Source organism: Bubalus bubalis, chromosome 16 (genome assembly GCF_019923935.1).
Source record: "Bubalus bubalis isolate 160015118507 breed Murrah chromosome 16, NDDB_SH_1, whole genome shotgun sequence".
Taxonomy (NCBI): domain Eukaryota; kingdom Metazoa; phylum Chordata; class Mammalia; order Artiodactyla; family Bovidae; genus Bubalus; species Bubalus bubalis.
The window spans coordinates 62990428-63018419 of NC_059172.1; the positions used below are offsets into that span (position 1 = coordinate 62990428).

General features: G+C 36.8%; 1 protein-coding gene across 3 annotated transcripts; it reads left to right on the top strand.

Moving 5' to 3' along the window:
* Nucleotides 1–668: 668 nt before the first annotated feature.
* On the top strand, nt 669–26035 carry IL18 (interleukin 18). 3 transcript variants are annotated; one of them, XM_006065239.3, is made up of 6 exons: nt 669–862; nt 17146–17232; nt 18150–18161; nt 22227–22358; nt 23164–23297; nt 25786–26035. In XM_006065239.3, exons 2-6 carry the CDS (start codon nt 17154–17156, stop codon nt 26005–26007), a joined length of 579 nt encoding a protein of 192 aa, XP_006065301.1. In that variant the 5' UTR covers nt 669–862; nt 17146–17153; the 3' UTR covers nt 26008–26035.
* Nucleotides 26036–27992: the final 1957 nt, after the last annotated feature.

Here is a 27992-nt window from a genome sequence, read left to right on the forward strand (position 1 = left end):
ATAAACGTTTTGTTTCCTAATTCTAGAACTCCTGTTTCCATACAGTCTCTGAACTGGCAAAAAAAAAAAAAAGAAAGCGAAAACAAACAAAAAAAAATCACTGCTAATTCCCTTGCTAGCAAGGTAATACAATTGAGCACATGTTCAAGAGAAAATTAGCTAAGAAACTTTGTTTCTGTTAGTTATTTTCAAGGCTGTGATAGTAACACTCTGCTCTTTACCAGTTTCATTTTAGGTGGGGTGATTACATTACAGGACTTGAACCCTCCTAGGGATGATTATTCATGACCGTTGTTCACTTGCTAAGTCGTGTTCTGCTTCTGCCATCCCATGGTATTCAGCCCAGTTAGATGAGAAAATGTGCTAAAGCCTGAATAGAAAGTCTCAAAAGAGAAAAATTAATGTCAGAAAAATGCTTCTGATTGACCAAGGTTTGTTTTTTTTTTTTTTAAGTGTTTGGGTGTACTTCGGAAAGAGGTACAAACTTTGAAGGGCCAGAACTGCAACAGAAGAAATTATTTCATTAACGTGATTTTATATTAAAAGAAATATCCTTATTCTGTGACACTTTGTTTCAGGTTTCACTGCCTTAGGAAAGAGGCCACGTTTGAAGGCGGGTCCTAGGCGTGCCAGAATAGTCTCCTCCCTCCACCTTCTTCCTCCTTTCTCTCGAGTGCTACGCCCCCTCCTTCCCAGACAGCAGTCGGATCCGGACCGGCAGACAGTTCTGCTCTCCAGTGCTTTCAGCGCTCCTGGCTGCCTGCTTCGGCTGCTGAAGGGGCTGCCGTCTTCTATAAGGAAAAGAAAGGGACCTCAAACCTTTCAGATCACGTTTCCTCTCCTAGGAAGCTATTGAGCACAGGTAAGAAATATCATTACTTGCTATTTAGAAACTCAAGCATGGAGATGAGAAGTAAGTGATAAGATAGAAAAGCGATTGAGAGGAATTTAACTTCTCTCACATCACTTTGATGGGAGACTAGTTGGTAACAACATAAGGAACATAGCATAGTCAGAGGAAAATCTTTTTCTCTCTTTCAGCCACTCTTGGAGAGTATCACTTTAGAGGAAATGTTCTCAAACATCTTGATCCCATGACCTCTTTATACTCCTAAAGATTATTGAGGATCCTGAAGAATTTTTGTTTTTCTGGGCTATTTATTGTATTACTGTCATTTGCTATATTAGAAATTAAAACTGAGAAATGTAAAAAATAATGACCTATTTATTTGAAGATAACAATAGGCACATGACATGTTAGCATAATAACTAAATAACATTTTAAATTATGGATAACTACATAGTGCAAAAAAATCTCCTGTGAAGAGTGAAATTGTTTTCATTTTTACAAATCTCTTTAACATCTGGCCTAATAAAAAAACAGGTGTATTCTCATCTGCTTCTGTATTCAGTCTATGCAATATCACACAAAATGTAGCCCCTGGTAAACTCTATTGTGTACACTTATGAGAGTGAAAATTACAAATTACATCTTAGAATTATTATGAAAATTTCTTTGACCTCATGAACCCCCAAGAATCACTGCTTTAGAATATTAAAATAAATAAGCTTCTCTTTAAAAGGAGCCTCAAATCTGAATCAACTATTTTAAAAACAAACACAAAATTATTAATACGAAATCTTGATGGAATCTGCATCAGCACCCTTATGCTGTGCTACATTGGAGCATAATATAGCATTCCCCAGGAGAATTTTATTTCACGGCAAGGAAAGGGCTGAGTAATATCTTCATTTGGAAGTATGAATAACAAAAATAGGACACTTAAATTCTTCTTTATGCCATCTGTGTATGTGTGTTAGTTGCTCAGTTGTGTCTGACTCTTTGCAACCCCATAGACTGTAGCCCACCAAACTCCTCTGTCCTTGGAATTCTCCAGGCAAGAATACTGGAGTGGGTTGCCATTCTCTTCTCCAGGGTATCTTCTCAACCCCAGGATCGAACCCTGGTCTCCTAAATTGCAGGCAGATTCTCTACCATCTGAGCTACCAGGAAGCCCATGCCTGCTGCTGCTGCTGCTGCTGCTAAGTCACTTCAGTTGTGTCCGACTCTGTGTGACCCCATAGACATCAGCCCACCAGGCTGTCCTGCCCCTGGGATTCTCCAGGCAATAACACTGGAGTGGGTTGCTATTTCCTTCTCCAATGCATGAAAGTGAAGAAGTGAAAGTGAAGTCGCTCAGTCATGTCCGACTCTTAGCGACCCCATGGACTGCAGCCTACCAGGCTCCTCCGCCCATGGGATTTTCCAGGCAAGAGTACTGGAGTGGAGTACCATTGCCTTCTCCAAAGCCCATGCCTACATGTAGCTATCTCAGTCAGTTCAGTTCAGTCACTCAGTCGTGTCCAACTCTTTGCAGCCCCATGAATTGCAGCACGCCAGGCCTTCCTGTCCATCACCAACTCCCAGAGTTCACTCAAACTCATGTCCATCGAGTCGGTGATGCCATCCAGCCATCTCATCCTCTGTCGTCCCCTTCTCCTCCTGCTCCCAATCCCTCCCAGCATCAGAGTCTTTTCCAATGAGTCAACTCTTCGCATGAGGTGGCCAAAGTACTGGAGTTTCAGCTTTAGCATCATTCCTTCCGAAAGGAACACCCAGGACTGATCTCCTTTAGGATGGACTGGTTGGATCTCCTTGCAGTCCAAGGGACTCTCAAGAGTCTTCTCCAACACCGCAGTTCAAAAGCATCAATTCTTCGGTGCTCAGCTTTCTTCACAGTCCAACTCGATATTATGGACAAGCCAGATTTAAAAAGATATTTTGAAGGAAGATTTAATAGAATAGCTATCTCAAATTCTATTAAATCTTCCTTCAAAATATCTTTTTAAATCTGGCTTATCCATAATATCCCTATGTAAATATTATGAATTCTTATATTAATTCATTCATGAATTCTTATCATAGTTTCATAGCCTGTCTCAAGTCTTTTTCGTCGTGTCATTGCCAGCTCAGTAATCTGCTTTCCTATTGCCTGTGAGATTAAATATGTTCTATGTGATTTTTCCAAGCCCTCTATAGTCTAACCCACCCTACCTTGTGTTCACTGAAGGACAGCAGAATTGTTCCACTACAGTCAAAAAAATAGCTCCATTCAGTCCACCTCTTACCACGTATGGTGTTAATTATCACCTAAATGCTCTTCCTTGTACTCCATCTCTTCAATCAAACAATCAGGATTAAATTCAATTCTCCTTTTCACACAAGGTCAATCCAGCAGTTCTATTTTGGCTTCTTGCTTTGAGTCTGTATTTAACAGTTGATTGTATACTGTATACCTTTTATCATTTAATATTTACCTAAATTTTTACCTGAGTCTTCTTCCACTCCCCACCTCTACCATGCCCACATACTTACATTCATTAAGATGGCAAAATCTTGAAGGACAAAATGACTTATAGAACTGAAGAGTTCTATTTTGACCTTGTTGCTGTCAAGGTGATTAACTACCTGATTTTAGGGAATTAGTTAGGTAACATGCTTCCTCATTGCATCCCGTACCTATTCCACAGAATTGGAATTCCACAGCAAAGGTAAACATAATCATTATTACTTTTCAATTTCAAGACATTTTGACTTTTAATCTGATAGTATGTTTTAAAATTCCCATTGGCTTAATAAAGCTGGTTATATAATAAATATTCCATTGGTACGTATTGTTTTTGAATTATGAGGAAGTGGTTACTAGGGTGTTTGCCACATATTAATGGCTCTCTCTCTGCCACCTTAACTAGAATCTAGAATTATAGAATGCTGGAGCTGGGAGAAAAAAAAAAAAAAACTCAAATATTAACCATTCAACACTCTCTTGTCCAAATGAGGAAACTGAGGCCCTCAGAATTAAATGACTTACCCCAGAAAAGATTGGAACATATGTGGTTTAATCACCATTTATGATAGATGAATGATTTTCTACCATTCACTAGCCTCTAGCTAGTTTCCAAGGCTTGTATAACTAAAACTTTTTATTGATGCAAAGAATCAATTATCCCTGCATATTCCTGGAAGGATCTGTCTGGAGTAGTTTATAACTCTTTAAAAAGAAAAAGTTAATAATCTCGGAATCTTAGCCTGAAATATTCAAAGCATTTTTATCTGATGCGACTTATAATTTTTATAGATTAAAGAAAGCAAAGGAACATGGATGAGAAAGGAAAAGAGGAAAATTGAGGGCAGTGGGAGAGGAAGAAGAATACTTGTAATCTAGATGTTTTAAGATCTAACAAAAAAAAGTGCTAAGAAAATAAAGAATTCAAAATAAACACTTGCATGAAATAAAAGAGAAAGTAAAACTATTAATACTAGAGAAAAAAAGAAGAATATTTGAGAAATTCTATTTTTAAAAATCTGTCTTCAGACCTCCCTATTCTTTCCCTTTCTTAGTGGCTTTAGGATGGAGTTTAAGTTTTTTTGTTTTACTTTTTTTTGGCTGTGTCATTTCGTAGTTGCTTCGGACTCTGAAGCATGGGATCAGCAATTGTGGCTCGTGGATTTTGTTGCTATGCAGTCTGTGGGATCTTAGTTCTCTGACCAGGGATCAAACCCATGTCCCCTGCATTGCAAGGTGGATTCTTAACCACTGGACCACCAGGGAAGTCCCAGAGTTAAAGTTTTAAGATAGAAAAAAAATTTCTACCAGTCTCTTTACACAGTGTTGTCATGGCAACAAGGTTTATCATAGCAAACATTTATTTAACATTTTTTGAGCTCCTACTGTGTGATAAACTCTTTCCAGGTGTTGAAGATTCAAAACCCAAAAGGCATCTCATCATCTTAAATAAACTCAGATTGAAGATGGGTGGACCTATTTGTAATCAAAGTAATCTTAATTCAGGGTAATAAGAACTATTTTAGAAGCATGAACACAGGGAGGGCGTTTTGGGCATGATGAGAGAAGGATTAGCTAAGTGTGGAGGAGTCAGTTTTCCTGGAGGAAATGTTTGAGCTGTGACTTAAAGGATAAACAGTGAAGAAGGGTTTGGCAGGCAAAATAGGGAGGGGAAATTTTGGCCTGATGGGAAATAACTGGCTGGACAGTGGAGTGAGGGAGAGTCTGAAAGGAAGAAAAGCAAGGAGAGGAAATTGAAATAGAAGATATGAGAAATGACAAAGGCTAGATTTAAAATAGTGCTGGTGGAGATGGAGAGGAGACACCAAATTCTAGGCACATTACTGAGTTATAATCTATGGTATTTTTGAGACAGGAGAAGTTTAAACAAAGGAATTGAGAAGAACTCCCAGGTTTCAGTTTCCTTGGGTAGGTCGTTTTGTGTCCAACTCTTTGCAACCTTATGGACTCCTCCCAGGCTCCTCTGTCCTTGGAATTTTCCAGGCAAGAATATTAGAGCAAGTTGCATTTCCAACTCCAGGGAATCTTCAACCCAGGGATTAAACCCACATCTCTGTGTCTCCTGATTGGTAGGCAGATTCTTTACCACTCTGCCACCTGGGAAGCCCAGGTTTCAGTTTGGGACAGGTTATTTGGACATACTTGAGAAGGTAATTCATTAGTACATCCTACAGTTGGGACTGTGGATCTGGAGCCAGAAATTGTAATTTGCAAGTTATATATCCCCCAGTAACTGCCACCCTCTCTCTTTATAGTTAAACTTCCTAAAAAAACAGTTTATATTCAATGTCTCTACTTTTTTTTCATCCCATTCTGTTCTAGATCTTTGTCCACTTGCCTTCCCTTCCTCCACTTTCCCTAAACTGTTCTACTGATATCAAAAATTTCTAATTGCCAAATTCGATGAACAAATTTAAGCTTGTATCTAAATTAATGGACTCTGCAGCTTCTGACTCCAACCAGCTGCTTCTTGTTGAAGTTCCTTTGTTTTTTGACTTCTGTGATACTTATCTCTTAGATTTGCAAAACTGGTTTAATAATTTTCTACTCAAGCCTGTCTTTCATTCTGTTTTCTTAATGAGGTAATCACTCAACAGTTTGCCCAGAAACTTTGAAGTCATCCTCAGTTCCTCCTTTTTCCATTTGAGCTGCAACTAATCAGCTAAAAAATGCTGTTTAATCTCTCTTGAATCATGCCTGCAGCCACTGCCTTAGTTTGTAGCCTCATCAACTCTTAACTTGTTCAAGTAGTTTCTGCAGCTGTTTTCTGGCCTCTGTCCAAATTTTTTAATATCTCATCAAATCTATTTTCTATACTGGTGCCAGAGAGAGCCCTTTGAAACATAAATTTCACCATGTCTTTCTTCTACTGAAAATAAGTCAGTACTTTCAGAAAAAAAAGTTCAAGTTCTTTAGCCTACTCTCCTTTTCAAGCTTTTGGCAAACTTAACTACACTGCAAATTGCATTTATTTGAATTGAACTAGGTAGAATCAAACTAATTTAAAATAAAAATAATAATCTCACTTTATAGGCAAAATGAAATATGTGAACTCCAAATTAAATAGCTTGTTTAGAATGATAGTTTCAAAGCTGGTAGGCCAAGTGAGTTGTGAACTGCTAACTCTATTGCCACATAGAAGTGTCTCTTCTACCTGGTAAAAACATCTGCTTTCATGTTGGCATATTGTAAGTGAGGCTATTCTTTAAACATCTCAGAAACTCTTGAGACAAACAGGTTATTGTGGCATTATTTTTATTATAATTTTAGATATTTATTCATTCATTCAGCAAGCATTTATCAGATGTCTGCTACGCACCAGGTTCACAAAACTGAAGCTGATGATATTCCTACTCTTATGGAATTTACATTCTAGCAGGGGAAAAAATAATAAAAGATATATTTACAAACCATATTAAAATATTTGAGGCCATATTTTTATGAAATTGTCTAGAAGATATAATTTTCTTTGGAAATCTCAGCCATTTATTTTCAATATCCCCACCCCTACTTTGCCTTGATACCTTTCATCAATGCACTTAGATATTCCAAAAGCTCATTCTTTCTCTTGTTTTTTTCTTTAATTGGAGGATAATTACTTTACAATGTTGTGTTGCTTTCTGCTATACAGCAACATGAATCAGCCATAAGTATATTTATATATATATATATATCCCGTCCCTCTTGAGCCTCCCTTCTGCCTACTCCCATCCCACCACTCTAGGTCATCACAGAGACCAGGCTAAGCTCCTTGTGTTATACAGCAACTTCCCACTATCTGTTTTACATATGGTAATGCGTATATTTCAGTGATACTCTCTCAATTCTTGTCGTTTTTTTAATTTAAACAATGTTTATGGAGAATCATGTGGGTCTCTAAAAAATAAAATAAAAAGCATATATGTATGCTTATATATTATATATGAACTGAATCTAGATAAAACTGTTAAATAGCCACCAAATGGACAGTCAGTTCAAGATGGTGGCCTCACAAGATCTTGAACTCACCTCCTGCCACAGACAACAGATCTACAGTTACATATAAACCATTCCCTCTGAAAAAGACCTAAAAACTAGCTGAAATCTCCTCCACAAGAAAGGATAATAGAGCCACATCCAGATGGGTAGGAGATGGAGAAACATGGTTTCACCAAGAACCCCACTTATGGTGCAGCAACCCACAACAGAGACTGATAACATAAAGCAGAGCTATTCCCTGAGGAGCAAGAAGTCAGTGCCCCACATCAGGCCCCCCAGCCCTTGAGAACTACACCAAAAAGATAAGCCCCCAATACATCTGGCTTTGAAAATCAGTAGAGTTTATATCCGGGAGAACCACGGGGCTATAGGAAACAGATTCTGCTCTTAAAGGGCTTGTGTGCAGATTTATTTACTATAGGACCCATCATAAAAGTAGCAGTTTGAAAAGCACCCAGACCAAATGTGAAGGAAGAGTCATTTGCTAATCTTAAAACATCTGAGGAAGGTGCAGGAGCTTGTTAGTACTCTCTCCACCTGGATGAAGACGCTGGCACGTGCTGTTTTGACAATTTCCTTCTATCTTGCTAGCACTGGCACAGACAAGTGCCATCTTGGCACTCTCCCTATAACGTGCTAATACCACTGGGCACACTGCACCCCATATTTCTCTCCTGGCCCTGCCAAGGCCCAGCAGGTGTACACAGCCCACATGGGGGAATGCTCCTAGACCTCTTAATTTTGGTGGCTGGAGGGAATGCATTTCTAGGTCCCATGAATCTGAGACAATCAAATGGGGGTTCTCAGAAGACTACCACCCTCAGGGTGCTGCACAGACAGCAGGCTGAAATATACCTCCAGTGTCCCTGTGAAAAGGGACTAACGACTTGTCCTGGAGCTTCAGGCTGAGGAGCACACTTCACGTTTATCTCATCTAAAAGCCATGGGGGAACCATCTCTGCACTTGTCTTTGGCTTTGCTGCAGTTCACTGGCACCTACAAGAAAGGATCTCACACACACTATGATAGCCCTGGTTTTTGCCAACTGTAGTCAAAAGGACACCTTCAGATGGCCAGCTCTGGAGGCTAGCAGAATTTATCATTGCAGTCCCACAGGGCAATATATATTTACATACCTTAAAAACTGCTGCCTGGGAGTCTGGCTTCTAATCAGCCTGAAGCTAGGTGCTAACTGAGGTCTCACTCTGAAATACTCACAGGTCCCTCAACACTTGGGACCTATCAAGAATAAATCAGGTGGCATATACAACCACAAAGGTTGAGTGACTGCCAAGAACTAAGGCAAGGTTAAACAATAAGGTTCATCTTTACACAAGGTCATGTCTTTAAGGCTAGGAGAGAGAACTATTTTGCCTAATATATAAAAACAAATACAGAAAGTCAAGCAAAATGAGGAATGAGAAGAATATGTTCCAAAGGAATGGATATGATAAAACCCCAGAAGAAAATCTTAATGAAATGGAGATAAGTAATTTACCTGATAAAGATTTTAAAGTAATGGTCATAAAGATACTCATCAAACTCAGGAGAAGGATGGATGAACTCAGTAAGAACCTCAACAAACAGAATATAGATGAAAGTACCAAACAGTAGTCACAGACTGAAGAAGACAACAACTAAACTGAAAAATACACTGGAGGGACTCAACACCAGACTAGATGAAGCAAAGAAAGAATCTAGAATACAGGGCAGTGGAACTCAAACAGAGCAGCAAAATAGAAAACAAATTTTAAAAAGTGAAATTAAGGAACCAGTGGGACAAACATCAAGCCGAATTGCATTCACATTACTAGGTTCTCAAAAGGAGAAGAGAGAGAAAGGGGAGCAGAAAACTTATTTTAAAAAATAATAGCTGAAAACTTCCCTTACCTGGGGAATGAAACAGATGCCCAGATCCAGGAAATCCAGGGAGTTTCAAAAAAATAAAAATCCAAAGACACCAAGACACATTATAATTGAAATATCAAAAGTTAAAGAGAGAATCTTGAAAACAACAAAAGGAAAAGCAATTTATTACATACAAAAGAAGCCCCATAAGAATATCAGCAGATTTCTCAGCAGAAAGTTTGCAGGCCAGACAAGAGTAACATGATATATTCAAACTGGTGAAAGGAAGAAACTTCCAAACAAGAATACTCTACATGGAAAGTCTTATCATTCAAAACTGGAAAAAAATAAATAGCTTTTCAAACAAACAAAAGCTAAAGGGGTTCATCTCCACTAAACCAGTCTTACAAAAAATGTTAAAAGGACTTTCTTAAGCTGAAAAGAAAGTGCACTAATTAGGAACAAGAAACAGATGAAAGTAAAAATCTCATTATAGAGGTAAACATATAATAAAATTAGTGGATTAATCACTTACAAAGTTAGTATAAAGATTAAAAAACAAAAGTAATTTTTAAAACTACAAAATAACTAATTAAGGGATATAGAAAGTAAAAATTTTAAAGTGTGACATCAAAACATAAAATGTTTGGGGTGGAAATGAAAATGTAGAGTTTTATAATACATTCAAACTTCTTATAAACTTAAAATATATATTTTATATATAAGCTGTTTAGATATCACTCTCGTGGTAACCACCAGGCAAAAATCTATAGTAGATAAATACAAAAAAATGAGGAAGGGATCTAAGCATAACACTATAGAAAGTCATCAAACAACAGAGAAGAAATCAAATGACGAATCAAAAAGGAATGATAAAACAGGCAGACAGCCAGAAAACTATTAACAAATTGGCAATAAGTACATACCGATCAATAATTATCTTAAAAGTATGGGGACTAGGTGGGATAATTTGAGAGAATAGCATTGAAACATGTAATTACCATATGTAAAATAGATGACCAGTGCAAGTTTGATGCATGAAGCAGGGCATCCAAAGCCAGTGCTCTGGGACAACCCAGAGGGATAGGGTGGGGAGGGAGGTGGGAAGGTGGTTCAGGATGGGGGTACACATGTATATCCATGATCGATTAATGTTGATGTATGGCAAAAGCCATCACAGTATTGTAAAGTATTTATCCTCCAATTAAAATAAATAATTTTTTTTTAAAGTAAGGGGCTAAATTCTCTAATCAAAAGACAGAGAGTAGCTGAATGGATAAAAATATACGAATCATCTATATGCTGCCTACAAGACTCATTTCAAACTTAATGGATATATAGAGAACATTCCAGCTAAAAACAACAGAATACACCTTCTTAAGTGCACCCAAGTGCATGTGGAACATTCTCCACTATAGATCGTATGTTAGGCCACAAAATAAGTTTCATGAATTTAAGATCAAAATCATGTCAGGCATCTTTTCTCATCACAGTGGTTTGAAAATAGAAATCATCTATTAAAAAAATGGAAAAATCACAAATATATGGAGATTAAAAAACATTCTATGAACAACCAAAGGGTCAATGAACAAATCAAAAGAGAAATTTAAAAATTACCTTGAGACAAGTGAAAATGGAAAATTAACATACCAAAACTTATGAGATACAGCCAAAGGAGCTCTAAGAGGGAAGCTTATAGTGATACAGGCCTACTTCAAGATACAAGAAAAATCTCAAATAAATGATCCTACTTTACAATTAAGGAACTTAAAAAAGAACAAATTAAGCCCAAAGTCAGCAGAAGGAATGAAATAATAAAAATCAGAGCAGAAGCAAGTGAAATACAAACTAAAAAGACAAAGTGCATGCATGTGCGCTCAGTCATGTCCTACTCTTTGCAACCCCATGGACTGTAGCCCACCAGGCTCCTCTGTCCATGGAATTTTCCAGGCAAGAATACTGGAGTGGGTTGCCATTTCTTTCTCCAGAGGATCTTTCTGACCTAGGGATCGATCGAACCTGTGTCTCCTGCATCTCTTGCACTGGCAGGCTGGTTCTTCACCACTGTGGCACCTGGGAAGCCCAAAAGATAACAGAAAAGATCAATGAAACTATGATCTGGTTCTTTGAAAAGATAAACAAAATTGACAAACCTTAAGGAGACAAGAAAAAAAAGACAAAGAACTGAAACAAAAAAGATCATAAATGAAGGAGCAGAAATTACAACTGATACGAAGAAATACCAAGGATCGTGAAACACTTATGTAAACAATTATGCAGCAACTAACCAGACAAGCTAGAAGAAATGGATAATTTCTAGAAATACTCAGTTTTCGAAGACTGGACTGAATCAGCGGTCAAAAAACTCCCAGCAAACAATAGTCTAGGACGGAAATGTTCACTAATGAATTCTACCAAACATTCAAAGAAGATTGACATCAATCCTTTTGAAAGTGTTCCAAAAAACTAAAGAGAAGTGAGTGCTTCCAAACTCATTTTATAAGGCTACCATTACCTTGATACCAAAACCAGACCAGAAAAAAATTATGAACTAATATCCTTCATGGGTATAGATGCAAAAATTTTCAACAAAATATTAACAAACCAAATTCAACAATACATTAATAGGATCATACGCCATTATCAAGTGGGATTTATTCCAGGGATGCAAGGATTGTTCAGGTCCACAAATCAATGTGATACACTAGATTAACAAAATAAAGGATAAAAATCTTTATGATCATCTCAATAAATGCAGTAAAGTAACAAAATTCAATACCCTTTCACACACACACACACACACAAAATCCTCAACAAAGTGAGTATAGAGAGATGTCACCTCAACATAATAAAGGCCATATTTACAAGCCCACAGCTAACATCATACTCAACAGCAAAAAGCTGAAAATTTTTTATTTAAGATCAGGAACAAGATATGTATACCCACTATTGCCAGTTTTACTCAACACAGTATGGGCCCTCCTCGCTAGGGTAATTCATCATGAAAAAGAAATGAAAGATGTCCAAGTTGGAAAGGAAGAAGTAGAACTGTCACTCTTTGCAGAAAGCATGATTTTATACATAGAAAACCCTAAGACTCCACAAAAAAAAGTTAGAACTAATAAATGAATACAGTAAAATTGCAGAGTACAAAATCAGTATACAAACGTTGTTTTATTATAATAAATGGAAAGACACTCCATGCTCATGAATTGGAAGAATTAATATAATTTAAATGTCTGTATTAGCCAAAGCAATATACAGATTCAATGCAATCCCTATTAAAACTTCAATGGCATTTTTCACAGAAATAGAGCAATACATCCTAAAACTTGTATGGGACCACAAAAGATTTTGAATAACTGAAGCAATCTTGAGAAAGAAGAACAAAGCTGGAGGCATTATACTCCCTGATTTCAAACTTTTAATACATTGCAAGCTATAGTAATCAAAACAGTATGATATTAGCGCGCACACACACACACACACACAAAACAGGCACATAGATCAATGGGACAAGACAGAGAGCCCTGAAATAAACCCACACATGTATGACCAGGTAATCTATGAAAAAGCAGGCAAGAATATACAATGGAAAACGACAGACCTTCAATAAATTGTATTGGGAAAACCGGTACCATGTTCAAAAACTGGCCCACTGTTTTACACTCTACAGAAAGATTAACTCAACGTGGATTAAAGACTTAAATGTAAGACCAGAAACCATGAAACTCCTAGAAAAACACATAAGCAGACATCTCCTTGACATCAGTCCAGCAATATATATATATAGGCTCTGACTCCAAATTAATGAGACTATGTCAAACAAAAAAACCTTCTGCACAGTGAAGAAAACTATCAACAAAAGTAAAAGGCAACATTTGGAAGGGAGAACATATTTGCAAATCATATCCAATAAGGGATTAATAGAAGTCAAAGTGTATAAAGAACTCGTACAACCCAATAACAGCAAAAACAACAACAGAAACCTGACTTTAAAAATGGTCAGAGGATCTGAATAGACATTTTTCCAAACAAGACATACAAATGGCCAACAGATACATAAAAAGATGCTCAGTATCACTAATCATCAGAAAGATGACATATCATCTACATATCTTTCAAAATTATCAAAAGAATAAGAAATAGCAAGTGTTGGCAGAAATGTGCGGAAAAAGAAACTCTATGCATTCCTGGTGGAAATGTAAATTTCTGCAGACACTATGAAAAACAAAAAATTAAAAATAGGATTATCATATGATCTAGCAATTCTACCTCTGAGTATCTGATGAAAACAAAAACACTAATTCAAAGAGATATATTCAAAACTATGTTTCTTGCAGGATTATTCATAATAGGCAAGATATGGAAAATCCTAAAAGATAATGCTGCTAAAGTGCCGCACTCAATATGCCAGCAAATTTGGAAAACTCAGCAGTGGCCACAGGACTGGAAAAGGTCAGTTTTCATTCCAATCCCAAAGAAAGGCAATGCCAAAGAATGTTCAAACTACCACACAATTGGACTCATCTCACATGCTAGCCAAGTAAAGCTCAAAATTCTCCAAGCCAGGCTTCAACAGTACATGAACCAGGAACTTCCAGAAATGTCCAAGCTGGATTTAGAAAAGGCAGAGAAAACAGAGATCAAACTTTCAGCATCCACTGGATCATAGACAAAGCAAGAGAATTTCAGAGAAAAATCTACTTCTGCTTCATTGACTATGCTAAAGCCATTGACTGTGTGGATCACAACAAACTGTGGAAAATTCTGAAAGAGATGGGAATACCAGACCACCTTACCTGCCTACTGAGAAATCCGTAAGCAGGTCAGGAAGCAACTGTTTGAACCGGACTTGGAACAATGAACTGTTTCCAAACTGGGGAAGGAGTACATCAAGGCTGTATATTGTCACCCTGCTTATTTAACTTATATGCAGAGTGCACCATGCGAAATGCAAAGCTGGATGAACACAAGCTGGAATCAAGATTGCCGGGAGAAATATCAATAACCTCAGATATGCAGATGACGCCACCATTATGGCACAAAGTGAAGAGGAACAATAGAGCCTCTTGATGAAAGTGAAAGAGGAGAATGAAAAATCTGGCTTAAAACTCAACATTCAGAAAACAAAGATCATGGCATCCAGTCCCATCACTTTGTGGCAAGTAGTTGGGGAAACAATGGAAACAGTGAGGACTTTATTTGGGGGGGCTCCAAAATCTCTCCAGATGATGACTGCAGCCATGAAATTCAAAGACACTTGCTCCTTGGAAGAAAAGCTTTGACCGACCTAGACAGCATATTAACAGGCAGAGACATTACTTTGCTGACGAAGGTCTGTCTAGTTAAAGCTATGGTTTTTCCAGTAGTCATGTATGGATGTGAGAGTTGGACCATAGAGAAAGCTGAGTGCCGAAGAATGGATGCTTTTGAACTGTGGTGTTGGAGAAGACTCTTGAAAGTCTCTTGGACTGCAAGGAGATCCAACCAGTCAATCCTAAAGGAAATCAGTCTTGAATATTCATTGGAAGGACCGATCCTGAAGCTGAAGCTGAAGCTCCAATACTTTGGCCACCTGATGTGAAGAACTGACTCATTGGAAAAGACCCTGATGCTAGGAAACATTGAAGGCCGGAGGAGAAGGGGACGACAGAGGATGAGATGGTTCGATGGCATCACTGACTCAATGGACATGAGTTTGAGCAAGCTCCAGGAATTAGTGATGGACAAGGAAGCCTGGTGTGCTCCATGGGGTCTCAAAGTGTCAGATATGACTGAGCAACTGAACTGAACTGAACAGGAAACAACATAAGTATCCATCAATGGATGAATGGATAAAGAAGATGTGGTGTATGTAATGGAATACTAGTCATTAAAATAATAAAATCTTGCAACAACATGAATGGACCTTGATAGTGTTATAGCATAACACTCATTTATTTCACTTAGCAGTGAAATAAATCCAACAGAGAGATAAATACTATAATTTCACTTATATGTGAAATCAAAAAAAAAAAGAACAAATGAAACAAAATAAAGTTCATAGAGAACAGATTAGTGGTCGACAGAGGGGAGGGGGAAGGGGCAGGCAAAATGAATGAAGGGGATCAAGAGGTGCAAACTTCAAGTTATAAATAAGTTATAGGATGTAAAGTACAGCATGTGCACTATTGTCAATATTTTATTACAAATTTGAAAGTTACTAATAAATTATCCTAGAAATTCTTATCATAAGAAAAAAAATTTGCTACTGTACAGTAACAGATTGTTACTAGATTTACTGTGGTAATCATTTCACAATGTGTACAAATTTTCCATAATAAAAAGTAACAAAAGTAGGCACCAGATAACAAATAGTTTATATTAGCTTAATATGAGTTATGCATTGGAGAAGGAAATGGCAACCCACTCCAGTGTTCTTGCCTGGAGAATCTCAGGGACGGAGGAGCCTGGTGGGCTGCCGTCTACGGAGTTGCACAGAGTCGGACACAACTGAAGTGACTTAGCAGCAGCAGCAATATGAATTAAGTGTTTTCAACTGGGTTTTAATTTCCTCCTTCTTCTATATATGTTTGGCCTCTAGCAAACTGTGCTAGAAAAAATTTGAGTCACCTCTAAGTATAGGCGTATAAACCAATTGACAACTTTGTCCTAACCATCTTCCTTGGAGGACCAACCATAACTGTCCTCAGGGAGCCATGGACCTCTGAAGTCTAGAGTAGAATTTCTTAATCATTTCTGTGACATGCACCATCCCATGGCCAGTCTGGTGAGTCTGTGGAGCCCTTTTAAGAATCATGTTTTTATATGCATGAAATTAAATACTTAGGGTTAGAAAGGAAATCCTTCATAATTAAAGAGTTACCAAAAAAAATTTAACAAATTTTAATAGGTTTATATGTGAATATTTATTAACACATTAAATAACAAGATGTCACGTTGAAAATAATAACTTCCATATGTTTCAAAGTAGTAATGAGCCATATTTCAAGATCACTGCAACAATTATAATACAGTAGAAAATATGTATGTCTATTAATGATAGTCACGGATACTGTGAGTAATACTGTGATGTGTCTGCAGCATAATGGAAGGAAGCATTAAATTTCAGTTAGAAGTTGGTGAAAATATTTGTGTGGTTTTTTTCCCCCATCCAAGTTCACAGATTTCCCAGACTTAGAACCCTTGCTCCATAAACAAAGATCTGAAAGGATATACACCATTTTGGAGTGAGGTTGGGTGGGGTGGAACAGAGGAAAAGAGAAAAAAAATTCTTGGCATTTTCAAATTCTGTATTATTTGATTTTTTTTAACAGAAAGGTTGTATTTATGTATTACTTGTGCTAAAAGCATAACATAGTCCAGTCCAGACTCCAGATCAAAAGCTCCTCTGGCTCAGAGAGGTAGCCATCAGATGCAGAGCCCTTCAACCTCCTTCTACCCCACCCCCACTCCCAGGCAGAAACACCATTTTTAGCATTGCCTCACCTTTAGCACTTTGACAGTGAAGTCACAGTCTTCAGTCTTTCACTCACAGAATCCCATTGGTTGTAAGGCAGAGATGGAACCAGTCCCTAGTTAAAGGACAGGATTAGATATGTTTCTGGCATCCTATGTTTATACTGATAATATATGTATATTTCCAACAAAATACTGGAATAGCAAATCAGTTCAATAATGGACTACTTATCCTCCTTTTATAACCCTGTTTAATGAGAATATACTTCCATTATCTAGATTTCAAATATCTAATGGTTTGCAAGAGAACATTTGAACACATGCATTCATAAACTGAAGACTCCTGGCATTTATTAAATGTCCAGAGTGTTCATCAGCATGCTGGACTTCTGAAATTGGAGGTAGAACAAGGCAGTAAGTGGTAAAAGATTCCTTTTGTGTAAAAGGAATAATCACTACCTATTAACAGATGACTGTTTGCTTTCATTAGGCATAAAGATGGCTGCAGAACAAGTAGAAGATTATTGCATCAGCTTTGTGGAAATGAAATTTATTAACAATACACTTTATTTTGTAGGTAAGTTCAAAACAGTGGTAAGTTCAAAACATATTTAAACCAAATACAGGATTTAAATACATGTATTCAACTAGAGTTTGAGCAAGCTCCAGGAGATGGTGAAGGACAGGGAAGCCTGGTATGCTTCAGTCCATGGGATCACAAAGTCGGACACGACTGAGCAACTGAACAACAATTCAACTAGAAAAGATGTTATAGGCAAACTATTAAGTCACTTGTTTTTTGTTACCAGATTCCATTGTAATATACACACTTCTCTGGAAAAAAATATTGGGCCTCTAAAAATTAATCATAGTGTGTCCAAGGTCCCAATACTTTGTCCTGCCACCTGTCCCGGCATTTAGTTCATAGTAGCCCACCCAGAAGGTGGCTGCAGGTGCATGTCATGAAAATCCCACAAAATCGGATACATTTGGGTAATACAATTTCCCAAAGCAAAACTGGCAAATCATATAAGAGATATGTATCTTAAATCTAGAGTTCTGTGAGTTATTTTATGTAAATACGTTTGACAAATAGAAACAGATTCTTACGATTTATCTTCCTTGGGCAGTTGGGGTTCACTTGAAAGCTTCATAGAAAGTTCTTTGGTGACTTTCCATCAAAGCAATAAATTTAAGATTAAAATCTATCACTTTATAAAATTTCTTTTTAGCTACAAATTTAAATTTATGAAACCTAGATTTAGGTTTTATACCTACCATACCCGAGAACATACCAAGTCTAATTAGCTTCATTTTATGGGACCTTTTGGATGATTATATATTTTTATGGAGGCCAGCAAAGGCCATCAGCAGTAAGACATGGGTTAAAGAATACAGAGGGGCAGAAAAGAGTAATAGAAGGGTTTGTGAGAGGACATTCTGAGTTGAAATATAGAATTAACATATTTTGTTTCTTTTTTTTTCCCCCTTTAGCTGAAAATGATGGTAAAGTATAACTTTATTTCTCTTTCTTTGCAAAATAAATAGCTACTTGAGTAAACATCCCACAGACACATCCATAATACCATTCTCAGCTGAAAGAAAATGATACCAGTCTATTTGAGAAGCTAATATTCCCTCAAAGGAATGTGGACTCACTAGTACTGCCTCGAAATAAAGACGATTGTAAGGGATACAAAAAAGAATTTCCAACAAAATATGTTTCTCCCAGCTTAGGAAATTCTCAGCTATTAGAATCTCCAAAATAGACCTTGCCTGTTACACAGATCCTGAGATTAGCAGAAAGTCATGGGTTCTCTGGTGTATATAGGAACAGGGTACTGAAGAATGAGAATTGTTGCCTAAAATCAGGAACATCTTCCTTCTTCAATCCTCCCCCTCAGAATGGTCTGGAAAGAAGCCTAGCAGGCTCCCAGGGTGCAGGCAATTCTGGAAGTAGTGGAGAAGGGGGAGGGTAAGCAAACAGACCAGTGAGGTTAAGTTAGTAAGTCTTCGTAAGAAGTGAATGTCCCCAACCCTTGTCCCTCTGGCATTCAGAGAGGTTCATACCCTTATAAAGCCTATGATCTTCTAACAGACCCCCAAATTATTCAAGGTCACCAGTTTCTCATACTTTTCCTTAAAAATAACACTTTCCCCATTCTTAATGTGATCCCTACTAGACCAAAAATAGAAAACAGGAACTTTTGAAAAATACTATTCCTTCAGGTTTCTTTCTCCAGATTTATTGAGATACAATTGTCATATAGCTCCTCATGTTTCTGAAAGATTGCTCTACACCTATTTACTTGATTCAGCAAGTACTGGCATCTGTATCTCTGGTGCTATGTTAGGCACTCCGAGACAATGGTGAGCAAAACACAGTTCTAATGGGAGAAGCAGGCACATTAGGAAGGCAATTGGAATGTGGAGTGTTACAAAGGCCGGGGATGCTATGGGAGCACCTAGAAGGGCACCTAACTTAGTCTAGTTGATTCTGGGAGGGCATTTTGAAGGAGGGACAGAATTGAAAAGTCAATAGGGGTTAGCCAAGAGAAGGTATTCTGGGCAGAGAGATGAACACATGCAAATATCAAGATGCAAAAGAAAGTGTGGCATGTATAAGGACTTGAGTTATTCAGAATGGGAATAGAGTGGCAGTAGGAAAATAATAGAGAGGGATGAAAAATAGGATGCAGATCCATAAGTTTCTCTTATTCTGATATATGGAATCTCAACCTTATGTTTGGGTTTTGGGGATTCATTAAGCACAATATGTATGATGTAGGATACAGATTAGTTCTCTGTAACAAAGAGATCCCAAAATATAGTAACTGGATAAGATTAAAAAAAAACAAACTTCTTTTGAATATAAATCCAAGTAGGCAGCAGTTCAGTATTATTATGGCTGGATACATCCTGATGATATTGGAATCTAAACTTTTTCTTTTTCTCTTCCATCATCCCCTAGTTGTTGAACTCATCTACATACTTGAAAATCTTCATCACACTTTCCGAATCTATATCCCAGCTATCAAGAAAGTGTTCAAAATAAGAGGAAGACAGGTCCACTCTTTTCAAAGAAAGGTCTATTTAAAAGTTGTAAACATTAAGTCCACTCATATTCCATTGACTCAAATTTAGTCATATGGCACAAACAGCAAGGGAAATAGGGAAAATATAAACTTTATTCAAGGTGATCATGTCATTCATTAAAATTGAAAGATAACATGATCATATCTCTGAATGTTAACTTTAGTTAAGATTGAATTTTAATTCCTTCTAACTTCTATTCTGTAAAGAATTGCCGTGTGGACAATAAAAGGGGGCTGCCAATTAAGAGGCTATTATTGTAGTTCCTTTAAGAAATGATGGTGACATGAATTAAGGTAGGCACAGTGGGGTGCCATTGAAGAGCTGTGAATGGATTAAAAACAAACGTGGAAAAATCAGTAGGACATGGATTTTGAAAGGGATGGAAAGAAAGAAAAGATGATGCCTATGTTTTTTCACATAGGCAATTTGTACTATTCAGTGAAATAGGAAACACAGGAGGAAGAGCAAGGTGGAGAGGTTTGACAGGCAAAGAGGAAGACAGATGATAGATTTAGTGATGGTGAATGATGATCTTATCTGTATGACTTCCTAGTGGAGATGTCCAGTAGATTTTTGGACATGTGGTTCTAAACTCAGGATAAAAAATTTGGGCTGCACATGATGTGAGAGACATATAGAAATGTTATCTGGAGCTATAAGAGTAACAATGACAAATTGGAGGAAATGCGTAACATGAGAAAGTAAAAGTCATGGACTAAACTCTGAAAAATACCTATATTTAAAGGATTCAATAGAAATAGAAGCTAATAAAGAATAGAGCAGAGTAGCCAAAGAGGAAGAAGAAAAACAGAGAATGACACAGAACCCCAGGAGAGCATTTCAAGATGGAGATAATAGGCACTGTGTTGAATTTTGCAGCCTTGAAAATCAAGAGCCAGAAAGCATCTATTATAATTAGCAACAGGGAGTTTGGTGATCTTGGTGAAAGCAGTTTGATGGAAAAATGGAGCCAGTGAGTAGAAGCTTGCAATAAGTAGAATTGTGAATGGAAAGTAAGGAAATGATACATACAGTTCTTACCAGAAGCTCAGCTACTACAAGGAGGAAAGAAACAAGACAGGCTTTAGAGTGGGATTCTGTTGATGGAGGTGCTTTAAATCTCAAAATGAAAAGCTTTATGTTGTTCTCATTATAAAAATAATGTGTTTATAGTAAATAATTTAGGCAATGAAGATAAGAAAATTAAGAAAAATTAAAACATGAAAATAACCTCAAAATATTCGTTGCTATTATTTTGATATTTTATACATATATATTAATAAAATACCATACTTAAACTTCTTTTTCTAATATAATATACATAGACATCTTTCCATGGCAATTAATAATTATTTTATTATAATTATACTAAATTCATGATAATTCATATTAAGGAAATATCAAAATCTATTTAATCAATTCCCAACTGATGAACATTTAAGTTGTGTCCAGTTTGTTTTTATTATTAAAGTCATCCCATAGGGATGGTGGTCCAGTGGCTAAGCTCCACGCTTCCAGTGCAGGAGCCTGGGTTCAATCCCTGGCCAGGGAACTAGATCCCACATGCTGCAACTAAGAATTCCCACGACGAAGATCCTGCATGGCCAAATAAATAAAAAATTTTTTAAAAAGTCATCCCATAAACATTCTTGTAGAGAAATATTTACACGTTTGTCTGCTATTTCCTCAGGATAAAATCCAGGAAGTAAAATTGCTGAGTTGATGGAAGAGAGGGAATGATTGACTCATTGAAAGTACATGTTACACACAGATGAATTTAGCCTTAGATACCAGAAGAGGCCCCCTTTTCACATATCCCTTGGGACAAGAAGGGTAGAGGAAATAAGAGGTGATGCCCTAGTTAAGTTTGTAAGTGAAGTAGCAGGAAATCATTTGCTGAAAGTGAAAGCAGAGATGATGGTGTAGAGATCCTGAGGAGAATAAAGAAGGCTTGAAATTGCAGCTATGGCCTATAGAAGAAATGCTGAACCAGAAAAGAAGGTTCGTTATAGCACCAATTTGTACATTTGTATGACTGGTTACCAGCAGTGCATTCAGCAGCCAGGTTTAGAGTTCTGCAGTGGAAAGACAAATGAGTTTGGGATTTAAGACAGTGGCAAAAGGGTATAAATGATGAATCATGAGGTCCAGGCTGCATAGAGAAGGAAGGGAAGACAGGAAGAAAATCAAGAGTCAGGAAAACTAGACAAAGCTAAAGAAAAGTATTAAGGAGACTAAAAAGGTAGGAGATTGTGGTCAAAAGCAGGATATTTGAAGATTTAAAAAATAGAATGGTTCTAAGTGATAATATGGATCAAGGTGCCCCTGGAAGTCCATTTAAAAACACTGTACAATTTTACCTTAGCTTCTAATACAGAAAATTGTGATTGTTATTAAAAACTGGAATGTGTAGTATGCCTATTTGTAAATTGGGGAAAAAAAATTTTTAATATGATTGCATGTGCATTTTAGAAGACCTGGAATCAGATCACTTTGGCAAGCTTGAACCTAAGCTCTCAATCATACGAAATTTGAACGACCAAGTTCTCTTCATTAACCAGGGAAATCAACCTGTCTTTGAGGATATGCCTGATTCTGACTGTTCAGGTATTTTTAATATACATTTGTAAATATGAAAATAACAAGCTACTTCTTCTTATTCCATTTAACTGCTTACATTTTCTGTGATAGACAGTAGCTTACATGAAAAGTCATAGTGGTGTAATTTCACTGACAAGAAACTTCATAGGGAATCCATATTTTTTAGTTGGCTTAAAAAAATGATGCAATAAAGACAGTGCTGTGGTCATGCTGTTTGAACCTATCCTTGGATCATCAATCCCTTCACTGTAATAGCATTAACTGTATGTGATCTCCATTGAGATGGATCCTTAATACCTGCTGGTGATAGCTGAACCTGCTGATAACATTTTCAAAACTAAACATTAAATATAAATATATAGCACTTCAAGTAAGTCTATCTTCCTTCAGAAATTTAGAGTGCCTTAGAAAATGTATAACTTTACTGTGCCTTCCAGGGTATGAATTTCAAATATGAGACTTTAGGCAGAGTTGGAAAAGTGAATGGTGCACTCTTGAAAAATGCTGAATTTTTATCTTCAGATAGAGCTTTAATATTCTATTTAGTGTTTGAAAGTTAAAGACAATCTTTTAAAATTCAGAATATTTCTAACACACTTAAAAAGCTTCTGTATTTGTATTATAATACATACTTAAATATGTTTTAAAGAGTGTATGAATCGCTGTATATAGTCTCCTGCTAAGTGGCTGAATCTCAGAGTATGGGATTGGAAATGGGCCTATTAAGGATTATCTTTTGACTAACTCCCCTAAATACTTATTTGCAAAAGTTCTTCTAACTAATGTTCTCATTTATTAATGTTTGTTTCAGATAATGCACCCCAGACCATATTTATCATATATATGTATAAGGACAGCCTCACTAGAGGTCTGGCCGTAACCATCTCTGTGCAGTGTAAGAAAATGTCTACTCTCTCCTGTGAGAACAAAATTGTTTCCTTTAAGGTAAGACTGAGCCTTAATTTGTTTTAGTCATATTTATGTGCAAAATTAGAAAGCCCGAATATCCCCAGTCTAACCTTTTGTCTGGACAAGAATAGCAAGAAGTAGAGAACCATTAAAATAGTTACTGAAAATTGTTAAACTCTTTAACCTACTGTAGTAACATCATAGTTTTTTGGAGTTTGCCATAGGGAAAGAGGGTCTTCAACACTTGTTTCCTAATCCAGGTCTTCTGAATAATCAACCTATAGATTAACAATAATACAGAATAATTTATGAATTATTTTATTTTAAGAACTGCATTTGATTTTCCAGAATAAGTCCTGCTACAAGGAATGAAGCTAATAGTTCTTCTGTAAACCCTCTACTGTGTAAACTATGATGATAATATTTTAACCCCTAATCATTTTGTTCCTGCTGATTAGCCTAAGTCTTGCTATAACCTTGCAACATAACATTCAGTTGATATATATTATTTTTAATGTTAATCTAAGTGAATAAAATTAATAGGATCAGTTGTAAAGCAATGGTATGATGTATCTCAAAGCCAGATATAAATTCTTTTGGGCCACTGCTTTTTTCTCTATTCTCCATCATCATTTTTCTCTATTTTTTCCATTAGTATTAGATAAACAACCAACTATAGATATGGGTTGACTCAGAAAACTTTCCTCCCAATGAGAGCAGCCAGGGAATGCTCACATATTGGCAGTATTTCAAAAGTGAATCTCATGTCATGAAGACTTTCTGAGTGGAAATTTGCCAATAAAGAACTACAATAAAGATCACCCAGTTCCCACTGAAAGTTAGAGTAAGACCTTCATAGACATGCAAAGGAGCAACTTGGAACAGAGGGAAAAGCCACATTAAAATATAATCCAAGTAAGATCAGTGCATCTGTAACAAATACAGCCTCCAAAAAAAAACCCTTAGCCATTCCCTTCCAAGCTCAGTTACTGTAATGTCTTTAGAAGCCTGGAGGTGGACAGGCAGGGTGGAGAGGATTCAGCATGTTGTTACTTAGCAACAAAATCAGAAGGGAAGGAGGGGGATGGCCAAGCTCAAGCCATGTGGGATAGAGAAAAACTAATTCAGCTGCGAGACAGAATCAGAAACTGGGAAAAGCCTGATCTATATGTAAAGTGGGGGCTTCCCATGGTCAAGAATCTGCCTGGAATGCAGGAGACCCAGGTTCAATCCCTGGGTTGGGAAGATCCCCTGGAGAAGGGAATGGCTACCCACTCCAGTATTCTTGCCTGGGAAATCCCATGGACAGAGGAGCCTGGTGGGCTACAGTTTATGGGATCACAAAGAGTCGGACATGACTGAGCAACTAACTCTTCACTTTCACATGTAAGTAGACTCTTACTGAGAGACTGGGGACAGTGTCAGGAAGATGAAATAATGCTTGGCAAATAGTAGAATGGGAGAACTAGTTTATAGTGTCATTAAATCAGATTCACACTTGTTGATAAAGGACAAAGGTCAAGAGTTATGGTTTTATAAATTCCAGTTGAGAAGTTTGGGGAGGAAATCCAGGTCCTTTCAGGCATCTAAGGAGGATACTGGGATGCTGTTTTGGGTTTGGAGGTCTCTTTGTCAGTCCTTGGTTAGGATCATGAAGATCTTTGCTACCAGAGGGTGAAAATAAAGTTCAAATATTCTACTGGTTCTGGGATTAACATGGAAAGAACCTGAAGAGGTCCTCACATTTTCTAGTCCATCCTGAAAAGTAAGCATGGTGCACTAAATGGGAAAAGCACAGGCAGTACTGTCAGTTAAGTGACCAGCAGGGTTATAGTTTCAAGGTATCTAGCCATTCTTTGGAAAACCCCATTCTGCCACTGAGACGTAGGAATCAGCATCTGACCTCCCAGGGCAGGGGCCAGCCAAGAGACAGACTACTCTCAGGACAGAAATTCAGGACTACTATGGAAATGAAATGCTTGGCAGGGAAGCACCAAAAGCTGCTGACCAAGACCTGGAACAAGTAACAGGTCTATTTATAGCCGGTTTCAGTTCTTGTCTCCACTGAAGGAAGCAGCTGAGGTTCCTGCTCCTTCCTGTCTCTCCCACAGTTGGTTCACAAACCGGAGCTACCCTAGGCTCATGGCTGAAGGTCATCAATGTCCACAGTTGTGAATGGTTGAAGAAGACAGGAACTGATATTAGCCTGAAAAGGCTGTGGTCTTGGCTGGAGCTCCACTTCATCTTGAGCAGATAATGGACTTCACTGAATGGGAAAGGAGAGAAGGAAATCATCTGATGGATATATTGGGAAAAACAGAGGCCTGGACCTAAATGTGCATTACGTAGTGGGGAAAGCCAAAGTGGTGGGAAAGCCAAGAAGAATGGAAGGTTAGAGATTCAGAGGGAGAGGAGATCAGTATTCCTACATTCAGAGATTTTTTTTTTCTTAATTCTTGAGAATATAAACTTCTTTAGTTCTGTGCAATATTTCAAAATAAACTGTACATTTTTTTCTTTATAGGAAATGAATCCTCCTGATAACATTGATAATGAAGGAAGTGACATCATATTCTTTCAAAGAAGTGTTCCAGGACATGATGATAAGATACAATTTGAGTCTTCATTGTACAAAGGGTACTTTCTAGCTTGTAAAAAAGAGAATGACCTTTTCAAACTCATTTTGAAAAAACAGGATGATAATGGAGATAAATCTGTAATGTTCACTGTTCAAAACCAGAACTAGATATTAAAATGACATAGTTTGAACTGTCTGAGCTGTCTGAGCTTTTACTTTTCAAAAAGATTATGAGTTTGAACGTGTAATTATAATGATAAAATGAATAATGATCTCAAAGATGTCACTGAAAAATTAATAATAAGCTTTTGAAAAATTAAATTGACTTCCTCTCATCCAGGCGAATAAAATATCTGTATAGTGTAAAAAGAATGAATAGTTTAAAAACACATTGTACAGTGTTAACTGGAAAATAGATTATATTCAATAGAAATGTTTTGAAACTTGGGGGTTATTGGTCCTAATGATGAATAAAACTGATACTTGAATTTTCTAGTTTTCAATAAGTAATTAAAACCTTAAAGGTTTTATAAAGAAACCACTTCACTTGACTAATTTTTGTATTCCTTTCAAAGTCAGGATATCTTTAAAAGTCAGATTGATCCTGAATCTGGCAACATATAAAAAGAATTATGCAGTCTGGTGAAGTATCATTCAATCCAGGAATGCAAAGATGGTTTAATATTTTAAAATCAAGTAATATACCATATTAATAGGATAAAGGATAAAAACCCACAATCATCTGAATAAATGCAGGGAAAGCACTTACAAAATCTAGTTCATAGTAAAAGTTCTCAACAAACTTGAAAGAGAAGAGAACCTCTTCAATGTGATAAATGGCATCTATGAAAAGCTAATGCTAATCTCATAATTTAATGGTAAAAAAAAATGCAAGAATTTCAGCTGTTGCAACTTTTGTTTAACATCATGCTAGAGGTTCAAGCCAATAAAATTACAAGAAAAAGAAATAAAACATATCCAGATTAGAAAGGAAGAAGGAAATGTTATTTGCAGACAACATGATTCTAAATGTAGAAGATCCTAGAATATATACCCATGTGTTTACACAAACCCCTATTAAAATTAATAAACAAGTTCAGCGAGGTCACAGAATACAAGATTAGTATACAAAAATGAATTGTATTTTTATATATGAGAATGAACAATCTCATAATAAGAAAGCAATTCCCTTTACAATGATATTACAAAGAATATAACATATAAATAAAGTTAGCAAAAGAAGTACAAGTCTTAAACATTGAAAATTTCAAAACAGTGCTGAGAAAAATTAAATACATTCTAAATGGAGAGATGAGACACTTCACATTCACTATTTGGAAGACTCAATGTTGTTAAGATGGCAGTTCTCCCCCAAATTGATCTTTAGATTCAACTCAATCTCCACCAAAATTCCAGCAGGTTTTTTTGCAGAAGTTGACAACCTGTGCCTAAAATGTATGTGTGTGCTCTGTGCTAAGTCAGTTCAGTTGTGTCTGACTGTGACCCTATGGACTAGCCTCCCAGAACCCTCTGTCCATGGGAGTCTCTAGGCAAGAATACTGGAGTGGATTGCCTTGTCCTCCTCCAGGAGATTTTCCCAACTCAGGGATCAAACCCATGTCTCCTGTGTCTCCTGCATTGCAGGCATATTCTTTACCTACTGAGCCACCTGGGAAGCAGGAAATCCAAAAGCACGGAATAGCCAAAATTTTTCAAAAAATAAAAAAGTTGGATAACTTTCATTTCTTAATCTTAAAATTTAATACGAGCTACAGTAATCATAATAGGCTGGTATTGACACATGGGTAAACATATAGATCAATGGAACAAATTTGAGAGTCCAGAAATAAATCCCTATATTTATGGCCAATTAATTTTTGACTGAAGCAATTTGATAGAAAAGGAGAGTTTTCAACAAATGATGCTGGAACAACTGAATATCCACATGCAAAATGAACAAAGAGATGAACTAGATCCTTCCCACTATATTCAGAAATTGATTCCAAATCAGAGACTTTAATGTAAAAACTGAAGTTGTAAAACTTTTAGAATAAAACAGGAGAAAATGTCAAGAACTTTGAGTTAGACAAAGGTTTTTTTTAGACACAACCCAAGAAGCAGGATCTGTAAAATAAAAAATTTAATAAATTGAA

What these genes read in the sequence shown, in the direction of transcription:
- IL18 (XM_006065238.4), top strand. Translation starts at nt 17,154, where the DNA reads ATGGCTGCAGAACAAGTAGAAGATTATTGCATCAGCTTTGTGGAAATG. An exon ending in GCCTGATTCTGACTGTTCAG is followed by an intron (nt 22,359 to 23,163) that starts GTATTTTTAATA and finishes TGTTTGTTTCAG; the next exon opens with ATAATGCACCCCAGACCATA. An exon ending in ACAAAATTGTTTCCTTTAAG is followed by an intron (nt 23,298 to 25,785) that starts GTAAGACTGAGC and finishes TTTTCTTTATAG; the next exon opens with GAAATGAATCCTCCTGATAA.